The sequence below is a fragment of the Crocodylus siamensis genome, chromosome 5 (assembly GCF_052110815.1).
Source record: "Crocodylus siamensis isolate JL-2025a chromosome 5, ASM5211081v1, whole genome shotgun sequence".
NCBI lineage: Eukaryota > Metazoa > Chordata > Crocodylia > Crocodylidae > Crocodylus > Crocodylus siamensis.
This window is the reverse complement of record NC_143399.1, coordinates 15,871,856-15,897,955: the sequence shown is the minus strand read 5'-3', so window position 1 is coordinate 15,897,955 and position 26,100 is coordinate 15,871,856. Positions and strand designations below refer to the sequence as shown.

The window sequence follows — 26,100 nt, the reverse complement described above, 5'->3', positions numbered from 1 at the left end:
CTGAAAGATGTCCAAAAAAGATGTAGACACTGGTATAGTCCCGAACAGTGAATGTGGATGTAAACACTAAGCAAGGCTGATGACCAATAGACTAATGTTTCTTGTCCTGACACTTCATATTGAGCAGCTAACAAGGATGATATTTACTAAGAAATATTAGTACTTGGTGATCACATGGTCTCCAAATGATTCAGGGTGATTTAGTAACCACCAAATGCTTCAGGGGTGGGGTTTTCCAGTTGCTACCAGCAAGGATTGGATATGCAAAAACATGTCCCGGACTATGAACTTTTTCCTACTAAAATGTTGACTTCTTTTAATGATAGAGACAAGCAAGCTTGTGTTTTCACAAAGTATGTAAACTTTACCAGAGAAAGTGCTGCACAGCACTCAGAAATCTGCCCCTGTCTTGCACACTCACTAGGTTGCTTGTATGATTGCTCAACCTGTATAGCCCTAAGATTCCCTTGGTCTGAGTAGCCTGCAGCGCTACTTCTTTCCTTGGCCACCGTGGCATATTTCTTGGGCACGGCTTTTGTCTACATCCCCTGCTTAGAAAGGAAGCCATGAAGTCCAGCTTACACGTCCAGCTTCAGTGCTGATCCCATAGACTTCTCAGTAGCTGAAGCTAGAGGTGCACCAATATATTGGTGCCATATCAGATCGGCACCAATAAAAAAAATATAGTATTGGCTATCGGCTTTTTTTTGGCTGGTGTAGCCAATAATGTCATCAATAAATATAATATGCCTTCTGGCCAGGGCCCCTGGACACCACATGCATGTGTACAGCCACCAGGAATTCATCCAGGCAGCGTGGAGATCAGCACTCTGCAGGCAAGTCTGTGAAGGAGAAGGGGCATGAGGGAGGGAAGGGGCATAATTGAGGCCCCCATGGTGAGGGAAGAAGTGGGGCAGGGGCTGGGGGTGCTGTCCAGCCAGGATGGTGAATGGGACCCTGGGGCCAGGGCAGGGAGTGGGACAGGGCCACAGGTGGCTTGTCCAGGGGACTTGGGGGGGAGGGTGTGGCTCCCCACCACTACACATAGCCCCAGGAGAGGCATGGGAGCATGTGCCTTCCCCCCCGCCAATTTGTGCACAGGGTGAGGGCAGAGGTGGGCTGCCTGCCGTGGCCTTGGGTCTCTCTGCACCTCTGCCTTTGCCGCAGGAGTTGTGCGCTGGTCACATAGCCCCTGCCCACCCTCGAGCAGTGGCAACAGCGAGTTGTGCCTCCTGCTGCTAGATTGGCAGAGGGCACACAGCCGATGTGTGGATCCCAGGGCAAAGGCAGTAGCACAGAGAGCCCTGAGTCCACAGTGGACACCCTGGCTTTGCCCTTGCCCCACTTGGCTCAGCTCCAAAAAGCATCCCCATGCTTAAAAATGGTGCTGGTGGCACTTGATCTAAAGCTTATTTGACAAACTTTGGTTCAAGCACCCCTGCCACCATTTTTAAGTGCCAGGACACTGATCCTCTGGACAAGCCACCCATGGTTCTGTCCCACTGCCCTGGCCCTGGGGTCCCATTCACCCCCCTGTCCGGGCAGTGCCTCAAGCCCTTGCCCCATCCCCTCCCTCACTGTGGGGACCTCAATCTGCTCTCCGCAAGCCCTTTCCCTTCTCCTTCACAGACTTACCTCCAGGGAGCTGCTCTCCATGCTGCCCAGCTGTGCTTCTAAATCAGTTATTGGATTGCTATCGGCTGATATGCCTACTGAATAATAGGCTATCGGTATCAGCCAAGAAAATCTTTATCAGTGCACCCCTAGCTTAAACTCATCCTTTTCCACAGCCCCAATTTCATGAGTGCCTGTCAGCTCCATCACTGAGAGAAAGAGCCTGGGGATCCCTGCCATCAGCCAGGGCACAGCTGCAACTGTGTCCATGTGGAAAGCAGTTGATGAAATTCATTAGGAGACACTGGCAGGCAACCTTGAAGAAGTCCGCTGACCAGAATAGGAGCACAGCCGGAGAAATATAAGGCAGCCCCACAGATGGGGCCCGAAGCCCAGATGTGGGAACAAAGCAAGGATGTCTGCAAAGGCACCTGTGAGGCAGAAGCAGACTGAGTACACTAGGCCCTGAGTCCACTAGACCTGAGGGCTAGCAACAGATCCGTGCCCAGAATTGGGGTAGCAGTTTTGTTAGAGCCAGAAGGGCTTCTATTTGTGGTTTGATCCCAGTTTTACCTAGAGGTTGGGGGGGGGGGGGACTGTAGGGGTGATTTAGGAGGTCCCCTAGTGCCTGCAGGGGGCATGTCAGCTGCACAGAGCCCAAGAAGGGGAGGACAGAGACTATGGGGACCAAAGGGCCCAGCACCTGGGCGGGGCAGAGACAGGGCCTGGAGCCCAAGCAGAGGTAGCCTGAGAGGGATGAACTAATAGAATCCAAGAGGGCAAGAAGCTGGGGACCCTGAAGCTTGGTCTGGTCTGCAGACTAGAGCTAGAGGGCTCAGCTACAGCAAATAAGGCAGAGGCTGTGAAGGCCAAGGCCTGACCCTTGAACAATGTCAGGTTCACCCCAAGACCCTTAAGCAGCTTCCATCCTAATGAATCTTAACATCAAAGTCGTGGCAGGACAGTAAAGAAGGTGAGGGACTCTAGAGTTGGAGCTGGGTCAGGAATTATGTGGCCACCAGGAGGCATCACTGCTGCCCTTGGACCTGCATCTGTCACAGTACCCTGCATTTACATTAATTACTCATTAACCTTGAAAACAGACATAAGATATACAGACCTGGGCAGAATAACAAACACTTACGGATATTTCCCTGCCTGCTTCTTCTCAAGACTGGTGCATCCTTTTGGCTTAGGTCAGAGTTCTCTAAAGAGACTTGGATCTCGCATCTGCACAAGGATTCTCCTCCAAATGTTGTGGTCCCTTTCTCTCCCCCACCTCCTACCCACATGTCCTGTAACAGCTGGAAACAGACCCTTCCCTTCCACACTTCTTCCAGACCCCTGATTAGTCACTAGGTGACTTCTGCCTTCCTCATGAGGTGGCTTTTCCCTCCTTCACCTTTCATCCTGCCTTGCAATTTGTTGCCTGGTAACCATTCCACTGGACAGACCCAACCCTCCTGGTCTGGTCTCCTTCCTTACCTCTCTTTTGCTTCCCACATAGACCTATTCAAATGACCATGAGTCTTGATACTCCATTCACCCAACCCAGACATGCCTGTTAGTTCACTGATCACTCCCAATCAGTGTTGCTGGAAAAAAGCCAAACTCTTGAGCTGGCATAACCATAAACATTAACTTAACAAGCCCACCACTCACTCTTGCTTGCATTTGAAATCATAGCCTTGAGGCTGCTCTGGGAAGCTCCACCTAAGCTGTCTCAAGACACTGGTCTCTGCTATGCTTGAGAGCAGATGCTGAAGACAACCTGGGAACAGCCTTGCATATTTCCAGGTTTGGAAAAAGCAAGTTGGAGAGGTTGGGCTGGTGGCCTCAGGGTGTATGTACTGCTGTGCTGTAGATATGCCCTTTTCATAACAGGACAGTGCTAGAGCCCTACACGATGCTACACTGCAGCTGCAAAAGGCACTAGCTTTCCATCCAGCGTGACAGATGAAGATGGGCACTGTCAAGTGCTACACTGTCCGCGATGGCTACTTGAAAGAACTTCCAAAGCTCTTGGTCGAAGCTCATGTCTTCCATGTACCATATTTCAAGTTGCTGCATACATTTTATTTTGTTGCAAAATGTTTAGGTCAGTGGTAGTGGGGTGGGTCCAGTCTGCAATCCAGAAAGATCCCCGTGGGCCAGGACTGGATTCTAGGACCTGGCACCACCCCCTCCCTCCCCCATGCTGGTATTGGTTCCCAGGATCTCAGCACCATTCCCTCTTGCCCTGGGGCACTAGGATTGGGTTCCCGGATCCTGGCACTACCCTCTCCCAGCCCCACTCTCCACCAAGATTGGACCCTGGGGACCAGCATCACCCCCTCCCAGCCCCTGGTGTCAGGATTGGGTTGTGGGACCCAGTGCTGCCTCTGTGGTCCCGTGTGCTGCGATCAGGCACCCAATCTAGCACACAGGGCCCAGGGCTCCCCATGGGTCCAGAAACTTGGCAGCAGAGGAGCAGTACCACTACTCTCCCACAGTTAAATTTCTGAACCCATAGGGAGCCTCAAGGGTTGGATGGCAGGGCTGCAGGCTAGATCCAGCCCATGGGCTGGGAGCTGAGCATCCCTGGTTTAGGTGCTACCTAGATGGACCATGCATCCAGATTTTAGACCCAGTGCAGTAGGTTTACTGTGGGGTCTGGTAAGAATTAGAAAAGAAGTGGGATGGGCAGCAGAGGCCTGACATGACAGAAAGCAGACACAGCAGCAACTTGACCAGGGCAAATAAGTATTGGTTTAGAGCCTGTGGGATCGCTGCAGCTAGTGGCAAAATCTTTCAGAACTGGCTCGACTGGAGGGATACTAGGCCTAGGTCTGAGCTTCCACGTTCTGCTACACTTCAGGCTGACAAGCCCTTTCTGTTTAAAAGGTCAACCAAAAGTTTCTGAGTGCATGTTTAGTAAGGTTGCCTTGAAATTTGCCATCCCTTGTGTGGGTAAGGCTAGCAGTCCTAATGGGGAGGAAGGAGTTCACATGAGCAAGAGGTTCATTCAGCCCAAACACTGAAACAGCACTTCAAGTTGACAAATTATACCAAAGTTTTGGAGGGATGCCATACTTGGATGCATTGTTCAGAAAAAGAGTTAAGCTCTTGGGAGAGATGCCTGCCAAATATTCATGCACCATTTGGATCATAATGCTCATGGGCAGAAAGACTGGTCAAAGACCACTTCTGTTGTGCTTTCCTAAGACTTGGGTCGCTCAAGGAAACAAGCTGTTGCCCTTAGGTCGACTGAGTAGTGGTCAAATTCAAGTATAAACCTGACTTTTGGCACCAAAAAAAAAAATAAAAAAAAATGAAGATCTGTTACTAAAATCTACCTCCGACAGGAGAGTTTGTTATTTTGAGGAAATGTAATTCAAGTACAGCAAAGTGCTCTGAGCACACTCAAAAGGAAAATGAATGATAAAGAAAGTCTTGTTGTGAGGGACAGAGGGGAGGAATAAAAAGAGAGGGCTTTGGGGCTGTGGTGAGAAGAGAGGGATTATGGGGAGGGGAATATAGGTATATTTGAGAGATTGTGAGACTCTGGTCCAGGAGAAGAGTTTAGTAGGAGAGGCAAGGGAAGGCACTAGTGTCTTGTGCATATGTGTGAAGGGAAGAGGGGAGCAGGATTAGCCATGCTGGGCTGCCGTCCCACCCCATTTCCTCTATGCATACTAAACCCAAGGAGCTGACCTTCTGTAGTGGCAGGAGCCCTGCACTCCCCATCCCACATGTTCTGCAATCTGGGAGACTCCTTCCCTCTGTAGAGGCTCAGCCCGTTTCCCTGTCACCCATGGGAGCTGGGGGGCCCCGAAGGTAATACAGATTGAAATCTTTGAAATCCAGTGAACAAAAAGTTGAGGCATGTGACAGCTCCAAGTGGAGAGGGAAACAGCTGGGAGGGAAGGCCAGAGGCATGACTGGGAGGCCTTGGTAAAAGAGGGGGATGGGGTCCGTCTCAGGAGACAGCTTGGCCTACAAAAGTAAAGAAATGTTTGACCGTTCTGTACACAAGCGGGGACCCGTGATAAGAGCACTCAGCAACAGAGGGTGCCTGACGGCAAGGAGGAACTTTGCAGATTTCTATACAGCTGCTGGCTTACTGCCAACGGGACAGGGATGGGGCTGGAAATGATGTTTCATGGCAAACAGGACAGGAAGGAGAGTGGTGCAGCCTGCACTCACTTCCAGTGAAACTGTCAAGATTTTGGGACACAGACCATGCCTGTGATTTCTTTTATAAGCCCTGCCAGCACTCAGCACTGTTCAAAGCATGACCTCAGCCCACTCCATTATCACAGAGTGTGTGATAATGGACTGAAGGGGTGAGGGACCCACTTGAGAGCTATCTAGCATCCTCATCCTTCAGGAAGCCACTGCAACATGTCAAGTGCAAACCCCCACGTTGCTATTACTGGCAAGATTATGACTAACCCCTGCAAAAAAACAAAACAAACTTTTCTTTTAATGTTTAAAAACCCACTAGGAATTCACAGCAACAAGCCACCACTAACACACAGCTAAGGTTGTCCAGCCATATCTCAGATCCTCCCAGAATATCAACACTCAAACCTCTGAAAATCAGGAAGTGAAGCATTAAGGCACACACCAATGCAATCTTAATTTTAACCTGGGACTTGGCAAGAGACACTGGAGCTCTTTTTGTGCACTGCAGTTGCATTTACATTAAGTGCCTCTGCATTGTTTGGTGTGGATATTATTTGGAGCAACTTAATATAGTGGTGATTATGATTGGAGGAAATCTAGTGAATCCTGTCCCTTGGCAGGGATCCAAGTTACACCCCGCCCCAGAAAACAAACAAACAAAAAAAACTGAAAAGAGAAGTATGGGGAATATTAGCAGGGATGCATTGCGTCTCATTCTCATGACAAGTTCTGTAGGATGTCAGTAGCAGCCCAGAGGAGCAAACTCGCACCAAAGATTGTCAGCAAGGAGGCAGGGAGAAGCATGGGGTTAATAAAGTGTAGTGAAAGTCCCATATTAAAAGGAATCCTGCAAGCAGTCATGAATGGACTGTAAGAGCTGGAGAAAGAGTAGAATTTAGCAAAGGTGAGGTTGTGTCCAGGGACACAGGTTCAGTGTAGGGAGCACAGCTGAAACAAGCTTCGTCTCAAAAGAGAAAAGGGGTTAGGTGCCATGCCACAGTGGCTGTGCACCCTGTCCTGACAGAAGACATGTTCTTTTTGCAAAGGCAGAGGGCAAAGTTTGTGTATTTTGGAAATACTGGGTCATTGTTCAAAAAGAATAGAGCCAAAGTTGAGTTAGTTTAGCGGGGGCCAACCTTTTTGGCAGGACTGCCACAAGTTTAAACTTGTGCCCTCCCCAAGTGCCACTCTGATCCCCTTTCCCCTGCCTGATTTGCTACTAATTCCTGCCCAACCTACTGCATGCCACACACATGCAGGCTGCCTACCCATGCTGCAGGTTAGCTACCCCTGAGCTAGTGTACGCCTTAGCTCTGTATTTCCTGATAGCTGGAATTTGACAAGTTAAGGTTTTCAAACTTGTTTTCAGAGGTCTGAATGTCACTGAATGCAACGTTCAGGAAGGATCTCAGATGCCACCAGAAAACCTCACCTCTGGGTTAACGATTATTTTTTTTTTTGTCTTTCAACTGATAAAAATCAGGAGCAACTCCACCAAGGTCGGTGTTATGTTAACCTAAAACTTGTGTGACAAGAGATTCAGCCCCCCAGGCTATAATTATAGTGCTGCTATATAGCTGTTTCTGCAAGCTCAGCAGATCCCAAATGCCAGACTTGAGATAACAAGGGTATCTCCAGTGGTGATCATGACAACATTTGCAAGAAGAATAAGGGCCACAGCTTATATCTACCCACTCTTCTTTCCTGTGTTTGGGGCATTCCAATGAAATGGCGCACCATGAAAAGTAGAATAATGGTACTAATTTATTCTATCCTCTTCATTCACATCTGAAATGTAGCCTCATGCATTTACAGTGCTGCCTCTACCATGTTAAACTGGTTATTTCACAGAGGACATGGGGCTCAGATTCCAAGGAGAAAGAGGGGTGTACACACAACAGTCAGTAGGGAGGGTAGATAGTCAGGAAAAAAAAGGAGAGAGCTGCAGGTGCTGACGCATGACAATGTTGATGGAGCAACTTTTCTTGGATTTTACTTTATAATAAGAAGCAGACACAACTCAAGCTGGCAGCCAGAAGTAGGTGCTACAGATCACTAGGTAGGGTGGGGGAGAGAGTGGTCTTGAGCAAATGCTACCCCAGGATGAAACTGAGTGGAGCGAGCACACTAAAGTTTCACCTGGCAGTTACTACACATTTTTCAAGGGGTAACATCTAACTCTGGAGTTCAAGCCTTTAACCTGATGTGCCCTTTTATGAATCCAACTAAATTCCATTTACCAGCTTAACGCAGCTGCTCAACAAAATGCTGAGCAAGAAAGTTCATTATCTAGTAAATAATTTTCTAGCCATTTTTAAATATATGAAAAATTCAGAACTAATAGGAATTTGAAAACATTAACTCACATAATTGCTTAAATAAAAATGTACAGTTATGGCATACCTTCCTCAGTAACAAATGATGTCTTGAGTTTAATGTAAAGGCCCTATTATATAATCCTTAATAGATGTAGATTCACTACTATAAATCAGTGAGAAAGACACCTTCTCAAGAAAAGTGCAAAGTACAAGTGGAAAAAGTTCATTAAAATTAATTATTTAAATGGAAGCTTTCCACCTAGCGATTTAAAAATCAATCTACCCTGACCAGACAAACTGGAAAAAAGTCTTATCACCCATGAGTCTTTGACAAGTTAAAGGGCAATCAGCATCAGGTGACTGACAGACCAGGACAGTGCTAGACACTGAAGCCTGGCTGAGTAACAATAATATCCAGCTTTTATTTAGTGTTTTCTAACACTAGCATTCAAAGCACTTTACAATGGAGGTCTGCATCCTTATTCCCGTACTGGATGCAGAACCTATGGCACAGAGGGGAAATGATTTGCCCAAGGTCTCCCATGAAGCTCGTGGCCAAGCTCAGACAGAAGTTAGGTCTTCTGAAGCCCAGTTCACTGCTGTATCTATCCACTGACCAAACCAGGGCTGTCCAACAGGGGTTAACATCAGTCCCTGGCTCCTACCTGACCACTGCTGCCCCTTGCTTCAGCTACAGCAGCAACCAGGGACTCAGGGCTGCTCCTCCCTCCCCTGGCTTTCTCTGCCTGGCCCAACCTCAGGGGGCAGGACAATGCAGCCCAGCTCAGCCTGCTGTGCTCAGTGAGCCAGCAGCCTGGAGCACTTGTAGCACGTAGCACAGGCGAGCCCACGGGGAGCTGCGGGTGCTATAGCGTGAGAGTGTGCTCGTGTGAACAATGCAGCATGGTCAGGGAGCGCCTGCACACCTGCATGGCATGGCCCCACTAGTGCAGCCCCTGTGGTGTGTAGCTCCCACTGGTGTGGCTCATTGGGCATGTGGCTCCTGGTCCCTTAGACACTGGACAGCCCTCCACTACAGCATACTGCTTAGCATGAGGCAGAGTAGCGCAAAGGAAAGGAAGGCCACTGGAGAGGCTAAGAGGAAATAGTGCACGAAAGGTAACTGTCCTAAGAAAAAGGAGTCCAAATGTTCCTATGCAGATCAATAGGACTGGGTTTACCGGCAAATAAGATGGAGAAAAAGACGCAGATGAGCAGAGCAACAGAAATGAAATGTCAGAACGGAGAAGGGGTAGACCGCACTTCTGTCCATCATGAAAACTATTCCTTGGGAGGAGAGGGTTACAACGCTGTTCGTCACACAAACCACCTCCCTTTCATACGTATAGTGTTCTTAGCGGAAGCACTGTTTGCACTTTCCCAAAGCAGTCGAACACGGCATTCGTCAATGAGCTTAAACAAAACAAGCCCAGCATATACATGCAGAGCACAGTCCAGGACTTGGTACAAATAAAATGGAATTGCTCAAACTTGGATGCTTTCCAGCTCTACCAGGCTATTTACTTGATGGGAGACCAGGGAGATAATATCTCTACTGAAACGGTAGCAGTGGGCACTCGAGAGAGGGTAGCACTAGTGGAAAACTAGAACCATATTAGTCTCATGATCGGATCTAGATTTATCCCAAGGAAAATACAATTTTTACCTACATTTGAGATAATGTCAATTCTGACTCTCAGTAAGAGGCAGGTGGTGACCAGGACATCTCAGTATATATTCAAGCAACAGTATAACTTGACACAGGTCCAAGCAAGGGTCAGACACTACAAATACAAGAATATGCATGAAAAAGCTCTTGACACAACAGACAAGTCTCTCAAATAAGCAGGATGCACAAAATGACCCTTAGATAACTGCAACAAAACAATTTGGGTTATAGTTAACGCGCTGTATTCTCATACTAGTTAAAATGGACCAGCCATGGAACAACCATAATTTCCAACAAACCAGTCCAATGTATAGCCCATGATTAGCCAAGATAAATCTTTAGGCATATTCAGTTTGAATAAGATAATAGACAAAAATCACCCCATCATGCTTACCCCCACCTAAAACTAGCGATCATATGGCATGGAGCTGTAATGGTGTCACCAAACTAGGACAACTGCTAGCTGGGCAACATACCAGAAAGTCCTGAACCAAAAATGGGACCTATCATCATATGAGGCCAGGCCACTTAGCCTCCCAGTACTGTATGGCTTTGCAACAGGCAGATTAACTTATGGTATAGATCAGGGGCAGGCAATTATTTTGAGGTGAGGGCCGCTCACTGAGTTTTGGCAAGCCATTGAGGGCCACATGACAGGCACCCAGGGGCAGATTAATATTAAATTTTCTAGATTTTTTTAGGGGCCCTGAGGGCCGGATAGAGTAGCCTGGCGGGCCACATCCAGCCCACAGGCTGCATTTTGCCCACCCCGGTATAGATCAATTCCACTGTGATTTCTTACCAGACAAGTTGGTTTGGCTACAAACAACTGAACAAAACTACAAACAGAGGATTTGTAACTATAGTCAAAACCTATCCTCACTGTCTGCATATTAGCTACACATTTAATTCCCAGTTTCCTTTGGAAGAACTCTTCACTTCTACACAGATTCCCCTCAAAACTATTCTAATAAATAAATTTCCACACACGTACACGCACAGCACCACCACTTTCATTTCAGTTATCTGGACAACTTTGTGTTGCCAGTTCTCAGGAATTTATTCACTAGTTTTGTGCTATCTCCTGTTTTCCAAAGCAAGCAATCAAGCTACTGTCTGATAAGCTCTCCACTTAAATAAAAAGCAAAGTAAATCCCTAATTCTCAGCGTTACAGAGAAAAACAGTGAAGCAGGTGTACCTTCTATGTTCAGAAACTGTGCAGCAAATGAAGTTAAATAGAACTATAGTAAAACAACCGCAGAACACATTCACTACTTTTAGTTGACTCTTATTCTTATGGACATGACTGATGACTTCTGAACCAGGTTTGGCAGTGCTAGAGGTCATCTCTGTTTCATTTAGATCAATGCAGTTCAAACACAGCCAGTAATTGCATCAAATTACACTGCACAAAACAGGCCATCTTCTCCTAGCTTCTACAGGACACATCTTGTACCTTGTCCTATCTAGCACCAGGAATTCAGACTTTTAAGTAACCTTAAAAAAAAGGAAGGAAAAAAAAAAAGAAAGAGAGAGAGAGATCAGTAATGCTGCATATTTGGTTGGTCAGTCTACATCTGTATCTTATTTGAAAGAAGTAAAAATAAACAGAGATTTCTTTTGTGGCTGCCCATATCATTCTAGATTATTTTTCTGTTTCCTTTAGGAAGTGAAGTATATCTTCGGTTGCAATACTACCATATTTCTGCTTGACATCTCTCTGGCTATAGCCAAGCAGTTGATGTCTTACGAAGTAGCTGTTTATTTTTAAATTAGTAATACAGAAGGAAAGGTACTTGTGAAGAAAGAGAAGAAAGAAAAAGTTGGAGACCATGCATAGGAGGCAACGTTTCCCATTTCTTCTCAGAGTCTAATTCTGTCCTAAGAATGACCCATCTTAGGATAAAAACATGTCACCCAACATCACATTTGTGCTGCCATAAATATTTTTATGGCAGCACAATATTTTTTATGGCAGCCACGTACATGGCGCACCAAAGGACACCAACAAAAAGGTACTAATAAACTGTGCTACTTCCTTGTGGCCGACATCTGTTCACAATGTGGCAGTAGAACGCCAGCAGCCCTGAGCTGTCCACACTCTCCTGCCATCCCAGGCAAGTGCTCTGGGGCCTGGAGGCAGCAATCCTGTGCATCCCGAGTAGGAGTCGGCCCCTCAAGCCCCCAGAGCACTTGCTTGGCTTCCCCTGCCAAGCTGGGAAAGCCTGCAGGTCCTGGCATGCTCCTTATACTGCATGACCTGGTGCTGCAGCCAGGAACAGGCTCCAAGTAACCACTGCTTGTCTGAGTGCAGATGTACAGGATTGCACATGTGCATCATGTTTGCACAGAGATTGATTGAAATATCCACTGGCCTGTTACCTTCACCCCCTCCAAAAAGTAAAATTGTAACCACAACGTAAACAAGCATTTGATTTAAGGAGGATCCCTTTTCTAGATAGGTCTTTACTACAGTTCACTCAGAAGTGCTGTAGCTATGTGGAAGATTAAGCCTTCTAGTCCCGCCTGAGGAAACAGCTGCTTAAATTCAGTCTGCAGTTCTCACTTCTTGGCAGTGCTGGAGTGGACTGAAGCACTCCTGATGGAGTAGTGAGTGATCAGGGTCCTGGAGAAATGCCAGATCCCACTAGACTCCTAGGTACACTTCCAACATGGGACAAACCAGTCTTTTATCCTGCAGAAACCAATTCCCCTGCTTGCTTATTCATGAGGATCCAAAGCTCTCTCTGCTGGCAGTGCAGCTATGCACATATGCTACAGACGAGCACCAAAAATGCTTCCTTTCTATCCCACCTCCTTGTAAGAGAAGAACCAAACGAAAAGAAAAAGCTCCTGTTTTTATTTTTAGTCTCAAGAGAGTTGCCCCCCTCTATTCTTTTCATCAGCAGACACACGAAGAAGTCAATTCTTGGTGAGCAGTAACAAGCCCATGCACAAACTGAAAGTGAGCTGCTAGAACAAGGAAATCATAAAAGACAAGAGATATCTTCAAACAGTGATCAGTTTTGTCCTGTGAGATGATACTGGTTTCAAGTAACTTTTACTGCTTTAGTAACTAACTCCTATTGAAGTCAGTGAAATTCGTAGGAGTTAGGTACAACTATTAAGGGATGAGGTGCTTAAATTCCTAGCCTGTAGCAGCAACTGTGTATTGTGCAACTAGCAAGCATCTTCAGTTCGACCCACCCTTGTCCTTTTGTCAAGCCAGCCTGCAACTAGGCTAGTGCACAGCTTTGTCTGACAAGAGGCCAAGTTTACCGTCTTCTGCTCCTGAAAGCAAATCAGAAGAGCCAGGAGACAAGCCACCCAAAGCAGCGAGATGTTTTCCATATGGCATGCTGCCAATGGAAGTCCCATTGAAAGGATGTTGTCTCCCTCCACAAGGTACCTCCAACCGAGCTGTCCCTAGCAGCATCACACCACCACCTTGGCAGGCGAAGAAAGATGTCCACTGACACAACTAACATGAATCTTGATCAAATCATTCTAGTAAGAGGGAACAGTCCCACATATTGAAAGCAGATACCTCTCTTCATCCCAAATACCTCACGTTTGGAGTTTTTGCTACTGAATTATTTATTATTTTGGTCCTGGGTATGACAATTAACTGCATCTGACTGGAGGGTCTGGTGGCCACATCGTGAAGCTACCTGTGGCAGGTAGCTCCTATAAAAATACTACAGCGTTGCAACCTCCAAAGTAAGGTAAGTATAAGGCACCATAAAACCCAAGCCCCCACTGCCTTCTGGATACTCCTTGGTTGGAGAAAAGCTAAGGGACATCACCCTGACAGAAGTGTGCCCTTGCTGAGGCATTAGGCAGTCAGCAGCAGTTCTTCTCCATTGTTCTCTGGCATCAAGACAATGAACACCTGGGCTCAGTCTGGCCTCTGGATGCTGTCTCAGTGGTCTCAAGGGAGAATGGTAAGTCCTGGGCAGATTCTTGCCTAGGTGTATATTTGAAGGTCTTAGTGTAGGGGTGGGCAATTATTTTGGGTGGAGGGCCGCTTATCAAATTTTTGCAAGCTGTGGAGGGCCACATTTCCCTCTCCAACACAGGGAAGCAGGGATGGCCCCAGGCCAGAACTCTCTGCTAGGCAGGGGCTTCTGGTTGGGGGGGATGGGGCGGGGCTGGGTGGGTCTTGCTGCTGGGTCCTACTGCCCCTGGCTCCTGTCATCTTTGACAGGCAGCCAGGAGCAAATAAATATTAATTTTCTAAATTTTTTAGGAGCCCCGCGGGCCAGATCCAGCCCCTGGCCCACATTTTGCCCACCCCATCTTAATGTGATGGTTGCAGGGCTTCGTACAAGTGGATTTATCAGGCAGCTGACTAGCTCTCTTAGAGGTACACCATGATCTACTACTTATTTATCGATCTACTATTTAATTATTTTAAAAAACCACAAAAAACAAAAAAAAACACTCAGTAGCATGTGGAACCAAACATATCAGGAAAGTCACACACCTCCCTGTTTGCAGACACAGACATCAGATGTCTTCAACATTTCACCTATGAAGCCAGTTGTCTGAATTACCATGCACATCATTAGAAAGCAATATATATTCATCTTAGTCTCCATTTGATGCATCAATGTGTCAGTTCACTTCCACTTCATAGATATGTAATATTACAACAACTTCCTGCTTTTCCTACTACCCCTTTTGTAAGGTGCAGACTTGCAGAGAACTTCCCTGACAATGTAACAATTACAACTTTAGTCTCCCTAAGTGGTTACAAGTCAGTTATACTTTCTATGTTTCCTCAAGCAAATAGGCCTCAACAATGCAATAGTCACTTGTGTTTAGGCATAAAGCAGCAGATTAGATTTCCTTACAAGCACACACTAAAGGCATAACAACAGCACTAAAGGGTGGGTTGAGCTGAAGATGCTTGCTAGCTACACAATACACAGTTGCTGCTACAGGGTAGGAATTTAGGTACAGCTATTAAGGGATATAGGTGCCTAACTCCTACTGCATTTTTAAATCTGTGAATAACCCAGATTATAAAATAAACCCGTTGCTGTGTACCACACAGCCAAAGGTCACCTAGTCCAACCCTCTACTTGGCTTGCTGCTCCTAAACCATCCCAAGAAAAACACCTGTCCACCCAGAAAATGAGACAGATCCTATACCTCTCCTAAAGAACTTGCTTCTTTGCCCCGTGTTTAAGAGACGTTTCCTAAAATCTAATTTTAATATGTTTTCCTCTGGTTTATTGCCTCTTATCCTGCCTTCTGGGCCAGGGGAGAACCAAAGCTGCCTTTCAAATACTTGAAAAGCTGCTCCCATGTCCCCCATTAGAGTTGCTTCCAAAGAAAAAAGAAAGTTTCCATGAAGATCAAAGCCACTTAACATAAGGACATAAAGAACTGCCATTTACAGGGTCAGACCCTAGGCCCATCTCGCCCACCATCCTGCAGCAGAGAGCAGATGCTGAAAGAGAGGGAACAAGGCACGACCCGGGTTTCTCCCCCTGTTCCTCTTTCGGCCTCCAGCATTTCGGGACGCTCCCGTGCTGAGGCCGTGCTCAGCAGAGATAACCGCCCCTTTCCTCCAAGGATGTCCCAATCCCTTTAGGAACCAGGCTAAACTCTCCGCCCCCGGGGCCCCAGCGATACTTGCAAGGAGCTGTTCCTCCGTGCCCACCACTTGCCCGGACCAGCGGGTACACGCCGCCCGCTGCAGGTCGTGGCAGAAGCCCCGCGGCCCCTGGGACCAACATCAGGGTGACCTTTGGCTGCAGCTGGGGAAACCCTATCTGTGGAGCCTCGAAGGTTACCTTAAATGTCAAGGAGCAGCCAAGGGCGAGGCAAGACCGGGGCCAGCGCGGAGCCCGGGGAGCCCCTGCCCTCCCTCTCCCCGGGCCCCAGGCCAGGCCGTACCCCGTTGGCGGCGGCGATGCGGATGATGAGCTGGATGGCCTCCCGCATGTAGAAGCGGCCGTCGCCGCCCACCACCAGCGCGGCCGCGGCGCGCTCGGCCGGCTCCACCGTGGCCAGGATGCTCTGGATGAAGTTCTCGGCGTAGTGCGGGCTGTCCTGGAAGACCTTGACCCGCTTGCGCAGCCCGCTCGTACCGGGCTTCTGGTCCGCGTACGGCCGCGTCTGCACGCTCTCGACCTGCACCATGCTGGCGGCGGCGGCGGCACGTCCGGGCCCGGCGGGAGTGTGACCGGCCGCCCGCCCCGCGCTCCCCCGCCAAGCCGCCCTCGCTCCACCCCCGGGGCCGGGCCGCGCCTGCGCAGCGCGCCCGGCCCCGCCCCCCCGGGGCTGCCAGAGAGGACGGTCAGGCCGAGGCCTGGTGGAGCTGGTGGCCGCGTATCAAGTGCAAGGTCCAGGGCATGACTGGCGTTGCGTCATGTGGTGAAACGCAACCTCCCGGAAGAGGTTCCAGCAGAGCTGGCCATGTTGGTGTTTTATTTTGGGGGGGTTTTGGCTTCAGAACTGCTGGAAATTTTGAAGCCGCGCGGGGGAAAAAAACACCACAACTTGTTTTTCTGGTTTTTCTCTGGGCCTTCACATCTCTAGATGCCCCTGGGGGAGCCCCTGGTGCCCAGCGCCTGAGCGGGGTTGTGCCTGGCGTGGGGTGCGCGCCCAGCCGGGCCCCATCCAGCCACAGGCCCAGGGCGGCCCTGCAGCCGGGGCTGGGGAATTTGGTGGTGCGGCCGCGGTGCCGGGTCTCCAGAGCTGTGACGGGCCAGACCGCCTGGCTCCTTAGCTTGGTTTACCATATTTCCAGTTCCAAAAAACAGGACACCTGTCATGCGGAGGGGTACACGATTCACTCCTAGGCCACAATACCCTGTTTCTCCCGGCCCTGCAGCATCTCCCGGCTGCCCCGGCACTGTGAGCAAGGGCACTGGCCCCAGTGCCGCGGGCCAGACCACGCAGCTCCCTGCTGCCCCAAAAGGCCCCCTCTCCCACTTCCCCCCTTGCTCATTGGAGGGGCAGGTCCATCCCCCTTGCCTCCCCCGCCCTCCCACAGCCTGGGGGACTGGACAGCTTCCCCCAGTGCCAGCAGGAGCCTGTCCCCCCTCTCACGCCCATCCCCATCACACATCCCAGCCATACGCATGCACATGCCCCTTCCCACCCCTCAGGACAGTCCCCAAGATGTGGCCCTCCAAACACCCCACAGATTTATCTGCATGCTCCCACACCTCTGCCTGGCTGCATGCCGGTGACATGTGCGCGTGCCCTGCCTCCACGCACACTCCCCCCAGCCCTGAGCAGCTCCTTGCTAGGGCAAGCTGGGAAATAACTTTGAAGCTAAGCTGGCCAGGATCATGGATATTTAATCTTTTTTTTTTTTTAAAATACACATACCGAGATCAGAGGAGCCAAAAAGAGGATATGTCTGGGAAAACCTGGACGTATGGTAGCCCTAGTCAGTGTGGCCCATAGCCTGAGGCTCGGCACCCCTGCTGCAGAAAGTCCCTCAGCAGTTTACAACTTGAGTAATTCAAGCCACACAGAGCTCAGCTTTGGAGCAGGAGGCTGTGGTAGCTAGCAAAGCACTGTGCCTCTCTGAGAAAGGTCACCACGGTGTACAGAGCAATGGGAAGTGGGAAGATAGAAGGCAGGAGAGAGATGCGTCTTTTAGACAGACGAAGATATATATAGACCACAAGCTTTTATGAGCTCCATGGCAAGGTATATTTTTGCAGCAGTAGGGCATTTTACAAATGTTACAGGAGTGTAGGTTGTAGCCATGTTGGTCTAAGGACATAGGCAGACAAGGTTATTTGGGTGAATCTGGTATCTTTTATTAGACCAACTTAAATAGTTGGGGAAAAATTAGCAAGCTTTTGGGTTTAAAAACCCTTCGTCAGGGGAAGCCTTCTGCAGTTGGTGTGTGCTCTTTCTGAAAGCTTGCTAAAAAATTGTTTTCAACTATTTAAGCTGGTCTAGTAAAAGATATCAGATTCACCCAAAGAAACTTGTCTGCCTTTTGCAAATGTTAGCATTTATACCTTCCAGGAGCTAACGGAACAGCAGTCATTTAAATATTACAGGTGACTTCTATTTTTCATACATATGTAGAAACAGGGAAGTGCTAACATTAAAAAGAAAATAAATCACAGTAGTCTGATTGATTTTGTCATATTTTCACAGTAGGTTGCCAAAATTAATCATTGTTCCCCTAAAGCCCTAAATACTTTTCGGTGGATTTGTTGTGAGTTGGATTAAACAGAGACAGAGACAGCTATTGATTTATGAAAGATGTAAGAAATGCTGAAGTTTATGAAGCTATAGAAGCCTTCACCACACATGTACACTCATGCAAGGTACAGGGGATTTTGGTGGTTATTTCATAGATTTCATAGGCTGGAAGGGACTTTGGAAGATCATCGAGTCCAACCCCCCTGCCCCAGAGGCAGAAAGTCAGCTAGGGTCAAAGGATCCCAGCAAGATAAATGTCCAAATGTTTCTTAAAAGAGTCCAGAGTAGGTGCTTGTACCACCTCTGGGGAAAGTCTATTTCAGGCCATGGGGGCTCGGACAGTAAAGAAGTTTATCCTTACGTCCAGCCTGAAACGGTCATGGAGGAGTTTGTGACCATTTGACCTTGTCATCCCTTGGGGCACTCTGGTGAACAGGTGTTTCCCCAGATCCTGATGTACACCCCTTATATACTTATAGGCAGCCACTAAGTCCCTCCGAGCCTGCACTTTTCCAGGCTGAAGAGTCCCGTGGCTCTCAGCCTCTCAACATAGGGCCTGTTCTCCTGCCCTCTGCATGGCTCTCCTCTGGACTCTCTGAAGCTTTTCCACATTCTTTTTTAAATTGTGGAGCCCAGAACTGGATGCAGTACTCCAGCTGCAGCCTCAGCAAGGCCGAGTACAGTGGGAGGATGATATCCTGCGATTTGCTTGAGAAGCATCTATGGATGCAAGCCAGAGTTTTGCTCATTTTACCAGCTGCAACATCACATTGGTGGCTCATATTCATCTTGTGGGCAATCATGACCCCTGAGTCCCTTTTAGTCATGGTGCTAGCAAGCGCAGCACTGCTGAGCCTATAAGCGTGCTGCGGGACTTTTTTCTCAAAGTGGAGTTTTCATCCACCCATTTTCTGAGCCTGTTGAAGTCAGCCTTGATCACTAGCCTATCCTCAGGGGTGGACGTTTTACCACAAAGTTTAGTGACATTGGTGAACTTGGCCAGTCCGCTTACGATACCAATGTCTACATCATTGATAAAGCTGTTAAAGAATACGGACCCAAGGACAGAGCCTTGGTGACCCCACTGATCACAGCGCACCACCATGATTTACCACTGTTTATTACCACTCTCTGGGTCCGACCTCAGAGCCAATTCCCCAGTCATCGGACTGTGATATAGTCAAGGCTGCAATTTATCCATGGGGAGATTATGGGACACCAGATAGAAGGCTTTTTTAAAGTCCAAATATATGACATCAATCTTTTTTCCCTTGTCCATGTGATATGTCACCTGGTCATAGAAGGAGAGGAGATTGCTCAGGCAAGACCTACCACAATTAACCTCTGCTGGCTGTCCCTCAGGATGTTGCCAACAGCCAGTTTGTCAAGAATGGTCTCTTGGATAATTTTTTCCAAGATCTTCCCCGGGATAGAGGTCAGGCTAATAGGCCTGAAGTTCCCTGGATCTACTTGCCTCCCTATCTTGAAGATAGGCACCACATCGGCCTTCTTCCAATCTTTGGGCATTCACCTAAGCGCCACGAGTTCTTGAAGGTCCATGCCAGGGGCTGAGCTATGATGCCTGCCAGCTCCTTAAGTACCCTAGGGTATAAACTGTTAAGGGCAGCTGACTTGAAGATGTCCAGCCTCTCAAGGTGTTCCTTCACATGGTCTACATTGATGTAGGGTAACAATTCTTCCTCACCCTGGCCTTCCCAAACTGTATTGAGCAGGGCTGTCCCTTGGGGCTGGTGAAAAACTGATGCAAAATACCCATTAAGCAGGTTGGCTTTTTCCTGGATGTTGGTTGTCAGTTGTTCCATTTGGTTTAACAAGGATCCACTGTTACCCTTGCTTTTCTTCTGGCTCCTCACATATCTAAAAGGACTTTTTATTGTATCTGATACATGTAGCCAGTTGGAGTTCAGTCGCAGCCTTGGCTTTCCTCGTTCACTCCATACAGGTCTGGCCCAGTGCAGAATACTCCTCCTTTGAGGTGATTCCAGTCTTCCATCCTTTATAGGTCTTTCTTTTTAGATGCAGGAGGTCCACAAGTTCCCTGCAGAACCAAGGGTGCTGTTGTGCCCATTGGCTGCTTTTCCTCCGAGATGGGATAGACATTGCTTGTGCTTTCAGGATCGCTCCCTTGAGGAGCAACCACTCATCCTGAACTCCTCTCCCCTTCGAGTCATGATCTTTTAAGGTCTCACCAACAAGCCTCCTGAGCTTGTCAAAGTCAGCTTTCCTGAAGTCGAGGACTTCTGCATTGCTGACTGATTTGCTAGCTTTACAGTGGATATTGAAAGCTCATGGTCACTCTCACAGCTTCCCTTCGATCATTAGGTTACTGACTAGATCATCCCCTGTTGCCAGTACCAGGTTGAGCAGTGCTTTGCCTCTTGTCGGCCCACAGACTTCTTGAGTCAGATAGAATTTGTCCACGTGCATGGGGAAGCTTTGTGACCTTACGGATTTGGCCAAGTGCTCTTCCTACGAGATGTCTGGGTGGTTGAAGTCTCCCATGACAACCAAGCACCGGGAGCGTGCAGCCTCAGGCAGTTCCTTGGTGAGTTCCTGGTCGAGCTCTATTGCTGTGTGAAGGTGGGCAGGTCTGCATCAGAGAAGAAGGGCCAGGGAAGCTGGGAAGGCAGGCCACAAGGAAGTGTCAGGCCCACTTTGAATCCAAATGGGAAGTATAACCCTAAAGAAAGCCTAGTTTTCTAAAGCTGAGTACAGACTGAAAGAAGTTTGGATCTGTGAGCCTGAATGCTGACTTGCTCAAGTCCTTCTGCATTCAGAAAGTCTTCGTCCTGGCCAATCTCCAGCCCTCCAAGTCCCTGACTCCAGACTAAACTGCTATCACAGAGTGCCCCTCCAGGCACCCTCATAGCCACAACTCAAGTCTTCAGTCAAACTTAAAATACAAAACACAAGCATAAACCCACTGGTCTCCAACATGATTTCATACCCCACCTGGGTCTCTACGCGCTGTTAACCCCTTTCTAGGTTTTGCTTCCCTGCAGCAGTTCCTTCAGACTGGATTTCCTATCTGCCTTGGCTCAGGGCTGAGCTTATAGCCTATCTGGTCCCATGCACCCCCACTCCCCAGCTCTCCCTTTAGCCAGAGGTGGATTAAAGCATAGGCCCCTGGGGCCTGGGCTCAGGGGCCTCTACCAATCAGGGGCCCCCTGGGAGAGATGTGAGCCTGGCCCAGAGATGTGAGCAGCCCTGGGCAGCCAGGAAGGCTCACACCTTACCCCTCAGGCCTGCTGGGCAGGCCCAGACAGCTGCCCCTTGGCACTTTTACATGTGCTGCAAGGGTGGGGGATGGCACTTTATGAGTGCTGCAGCGTCTTATGTATCAGCATCCCAGCACTTAAAAGTGGTGGTGGTGGTGCTTGAACTAAAGCTCATTCAATGAACTTATTTATTAATGCGCCGTGTATACATTTAACAGGTCTATTTATTAATGCTTTCTGATACATTTGCGTTTATAATGGGGTGTGGGGGGCCTCCAATTTTCTGTTTGCCCAGGACCTCAATAAATCTTAATCCACCCTGCCTTTAGCACAATACCCTGCCCACTCTTTTCTGTTGCAGTTTGCACAAGGGAGCTGCTTCCTCTAACATAGCTGTCTTGAGCTCATCTGTCCCCACCTCAGTGCAGCTCCAGTCTGCTGTTCTCCCCTCCTTAAGTGTCAGGGGCTTTGGTCCCATTACAATGTAGCGATCAGAAATGGGTGCCTTCCAGTGTGACCTCTTTACCTCAGTTTCCCTAGCAAACCCAGGTGATGTAAATGCAGCCCAAAGGGAAAGGAGCGTAAAGATGATGTCATGTCCTTTTTGCAGTGTCATGCGGGGGCAGGGGCTAGAGGGGGGAAGGCTATGGTCCCCGGGTGCAGGCCTGGCAGGGGCACTGGCTGGGCGGCCGGGCCATAGGCGGATTAATGCATGGGCAAACTGGGCACATGTGGCCGGGGCCTATTCCAATTTGGGGCCCCGGGATCCTCACCAGCAGGGAAGTGAAAGCCACAGTTTAAACTCGGTGCCCCTTTTTGGCACCAAATTTAAAACTGTGGCTTTCACGTTTGCTTCCCTGGAAACTGGAAGCAGGGCCCCCTCCTTCACCAATGGGGCTGGGGAGCAGGGGTGAGGTCTTGCCTGAAGAGCTGTGCCTGCAGGCCGGGTGGCGCCATGTCTGGTGGGGAGGGGGCCGAGCCGGGCTGGGAGAGTCATGCCCTACCTGGAAGGCAGGCGGGGGCACGGTTGGGGCTGGGGGGGCAGTGAGACCACAGCAGTTTTGCTGCTGTGCTCTGCCAGTGCTTTTGCTACCCATCCCCCCCACCCCCCCGCTGGGTCTGCCATCGGGTGCTGGGGGACCCCCTGCCCCTCTCTGCAATGAGGGGGGTATGCCACTGCCTTTGTGCTTTCTGGATCCTGTGCAATTATAGGGCTGAAATATTCCCCCAGCTGCTCCACTTTCTGCAAGCTTGTCTCAGGTTTTCTGGGATGCATTTCAGCTCAGAACTCCCCAGAAATAGGGAAGAACAGTTCAACATTAGGGCAAGACTCTGACAAGTTTCCTGGCCTCCTGCAGATTTCCTGTATAATTGGACCAACTTGCTTTAGACTCGTCTTCACAGATTAGCTAGCATGTAACAATTTACAATGCATTAGCCAAGAGTGACTTTAGGTAAGGAGTAAGAACCTTATGCTTGCTTTAAGGTAGGTAGTAGTGTACTACCTACTTTATCATGGAGTAACTTCCACATCTAGACAACCCCTAACTAAGACTGTAGTCATGAGCTCACCCTTCCTGCCCCCAATCCCTCTCCAGTACATAGTCTACATGGAGACTTGTAAAGGGGCCAATGTAGAGCTTGTTCAGTCAGCCCTATGCTGTTCATGAGCCAGAAAATGTTCCTCTGGCCTCTTGTAGCTCCTGCACTCTTTGTATACTGCCAATGGCTAGCTCAGCATCTTGAAGTTGTCACTGATGTATTTACCGTCTGTTCAGTGGATGAAGTGTCTTCTGCATATTTCAGCTAAAATATAAAAAGATATTATGCTCTGACTCTTTCTTTTGGTTTCTAGAATGAATACAGGAGAGACTTGAATGGGAAGAAATAGAATCACAGTGAAACCTTTTAAGACTTACCCCTGGGAACTGGGGATACTCATTATCTTTGCAAGTTAGGTTGCTTCTATTACACACCTAAAATATGAATTGAAGTACTCAGGGATGACTTGTATTTTTTGCCTGTATGAGATTAGAGGTGGCTTTCGGTTCAGTTCCTAGCACACAGATGTCCCAGGAAATCAGCATTCTCTGTAGAGGTCAAGGATTGGGTGAGTCTAAACTCCACCTTGTTCCTCCATTTATTGGGGCACATCCTAGATCTATAGGTTGCACTCTGCCAGTACTGTACTACCCTCTTTCACATTCTTTTAATTTTGGCTTGAAAAACTGGTTTGGCTTTCAAATCTGCCAAGCTTTCTCCAGAGACAATGGAGACAGACTATTCTGTAGTCTAGGGAAAGTATGTCAGTGCTTATATCACCAGCCATTGAAAATTTAGCTTAGTTTGAATGTTGTATTTGCAGCTCCAGAGTAAGTCATGGGAAGAGTGGATACTCAGCAGGCATGCCTACATGTTCCTTAACATGCCATAATTCAGCTCTTGTAACAACAGGTACTAAATGCACTGTAAGTGGCACTACTGCACATTAGCTCAGATGAATGCTTTTTGTGTGATGCTTATGCCCATTGGGCTAATCTACTGCGCATTAGCAGTTTTTGCTAGTTGTGCTAATGCACAGTAGAATTAATCCAATGGGCATTAAGCGTCTTGTGTAGACAGGCCCAGCATCTCTGAAAATCTGACTCCTGATGTTTTGACTTGCGGGCTTTCCTTATCTGCCTTTTTTGTCACTCCTTTTAAACACCTCGTTTCTGCATAATATCCACTCTCCTCTCCCATGTTTTCAAATTAAAAAAACAAAACACCTAATCATGTAAAATAGTCATTCACCTGAGAGTAACTGGCATGAAGGGCTGAACAGAGTAGTTATGTGCAGCACAAGAGCTAAATTGTTTGTTCAGGGCAAATGGAAAAAATAACATACAATTCTACTTTGGTTCTGGTATTTCTATTCCAAACCTCTCTCCACAAACACTGCCATCAAGCACTGAAGAGAATTGTGCATTCATACTTAGAAAATTAATTGATGAACCCCTTGCTGGAAATTAGGGGAACAAAAATCAGGGAGAAAAAGGAAAGAGACACATTTCAAAGTTATCAAAGATGACCTTATGAAGAATGTCTTGCTCGTCTAACTCTGTCCCAATTACGGAGTTGCTCCAATAAAAGATATCATCCTAAGAAATCCTTGCCTCTTGGACCATCACAGCTACATCACTCCAACACTATGAAAGTTATTAAAGGCATGAATTCCTCCTCTGCTAGAATAGTCTCTCTTCCATTCTTTAGGATCTGTTTCTTGACTTGGTTCTGGTAGATGTGATTCCTGTCTTGAAATGAGTGCACAAGTAGTATTCTATGGACTCCTGCTACATTCATCAGGACTTCTGATTTTACAAACAGAGGAGAGATACAAAAAAGGATTAAACTTGTTTATACCATTTTATGTAGCAAAGGTCCTGTTACTTCCCTCTTAATCTACCAGCTTGATTTTAGTGATATAACGTGAAACTTCTGAAATGCATTTATGTATCGCCCAGATCCAGGGGCAGCGTTTCAGTGAAAAGTTTTGTTACACAGTTTTTACAGTACTCTTAAAGGGCTCTAAATGTAGACTAGTTTTATTTTGGGGCAGCAATGCTGAATAATCATGAAGCATATTGCTACAAGCTATACTTTTTTCCAAATTATTTTGAAAATATAAGTGTTATTGTATGTTCTATAGATTAAAACAAACCAAAATCAGCAGTTAACATCCATCTAAGTCCTCATCCCTACAGCATGTAAATCATGACGCTCCTGTAACAGCGCTCTCATTTCATAACTGACATTTACTTGCCCAGTATACTATTACAGCAGAATAAGTCAGAGTACAAGAGTCGCTGGTGGGTAAATATAGCTTTTCAAGACGACTTGCAACCCTCACAGACGAGGTCATATATATTTAATACCTATATTGAATGGAGGCACCTTTTAAGTAGTCGGTCACTGGTATCATAGTTCCTTATGTTCAGAGACACTGTGATAAACTAGTTTAACTTACTGAGAGGAAGCAATAATGGGAAATGGATATGCAATATCTGACAAGTTAATAGCATAATTTTCTCTCCGCTGCATTACCATTTAATGTTGGGTCTGCTTTACTAATAAACTGAAACAAACTAAACATTTTACTACTTCTCTTTTAACTTTTCCTGAGGGTACAGGCAGGTCATAGTCAGCTTCTTTATGTCAGCCTATGCTAGGGACAATAAGTTAATCTGCCCCTAAGAAACCAAAACAAAGGTTAATTTTCCCCAAAAAATGTTTTTATTAGATATTCCTAACACCCAGAATGTTTCCTTAAATGTAAAGGATAGAAAAGTGGCTTATTATTCAGAGCAAGCATAAATAAATTATTAACAATGCAGAATACCAAGGAAAAATACCAAATTTTTAATTTGCCTAAGCAAAGAGCCCCATACAGAATTAAAACCACAAGTGTGTGCTTTAAACCCCACGAATCCAGAGAGCTGAACTTTACCTAACAAGTTTCTCCTTAGTAAAGCATTCCCAGCATGAGATGGAAGTGCAGCAGAAAGAAAATTATTTTATTAACTTGTCAGGTATTGCATATCCATTTCCCATTATTGCTCTCTCTCAATAAATGTTCACACTAATGTGTTTTCTTCAAATCTTATACAGCTTGTATAAATGTCAATTTACCTTTCTGAATGGAAAATAACTTTCATATCCAGTATGTTGTAATTACAAAGGATAGCTCATGTACAGTATTTCTAGGCGTAAAGTACTAGGACAGATGAAAGTAAATTAATGTATTGTCTTGGTAGTGGTATTTTACCTCTGTCTTATTAAAGATGTATTGCAATCCACATTTTTTATTAGTGTTCAGTGGTATTTATAGCATAGATTCTGCTTTCTGGATATACCGGAGAAACAGAG

General features: G+C 47.4%; 1 protein-coding gene across 1 annotated transcript in view; it reads right to left on the bottom strand.

Moving 5' to 3' along the window:
- PGM1 (phosphoglucomutase 1) overlaps nucleotides 1-15,975 on the bottom strand; it is a 50,474-nt gene extending 34,499 nt beyond the window's left edge. The window contains exon 1 of the mRNA XM_090048465.1: nucleotides 15,677-15,975. Within this exon, the coding sequence (XP_089904591.1) occupies nucleotides 15,677-15,922 (246 nt within the window). The 5' untranslated portion in view covers nucleotides 15,923-15,975. The remainder of the gene's footprint in view (nucleotides 1-15,676) is intronic.
- Between the last annotated feature and the right edge of the window lie 10,125 nt (nucleotides 15,976-26,100).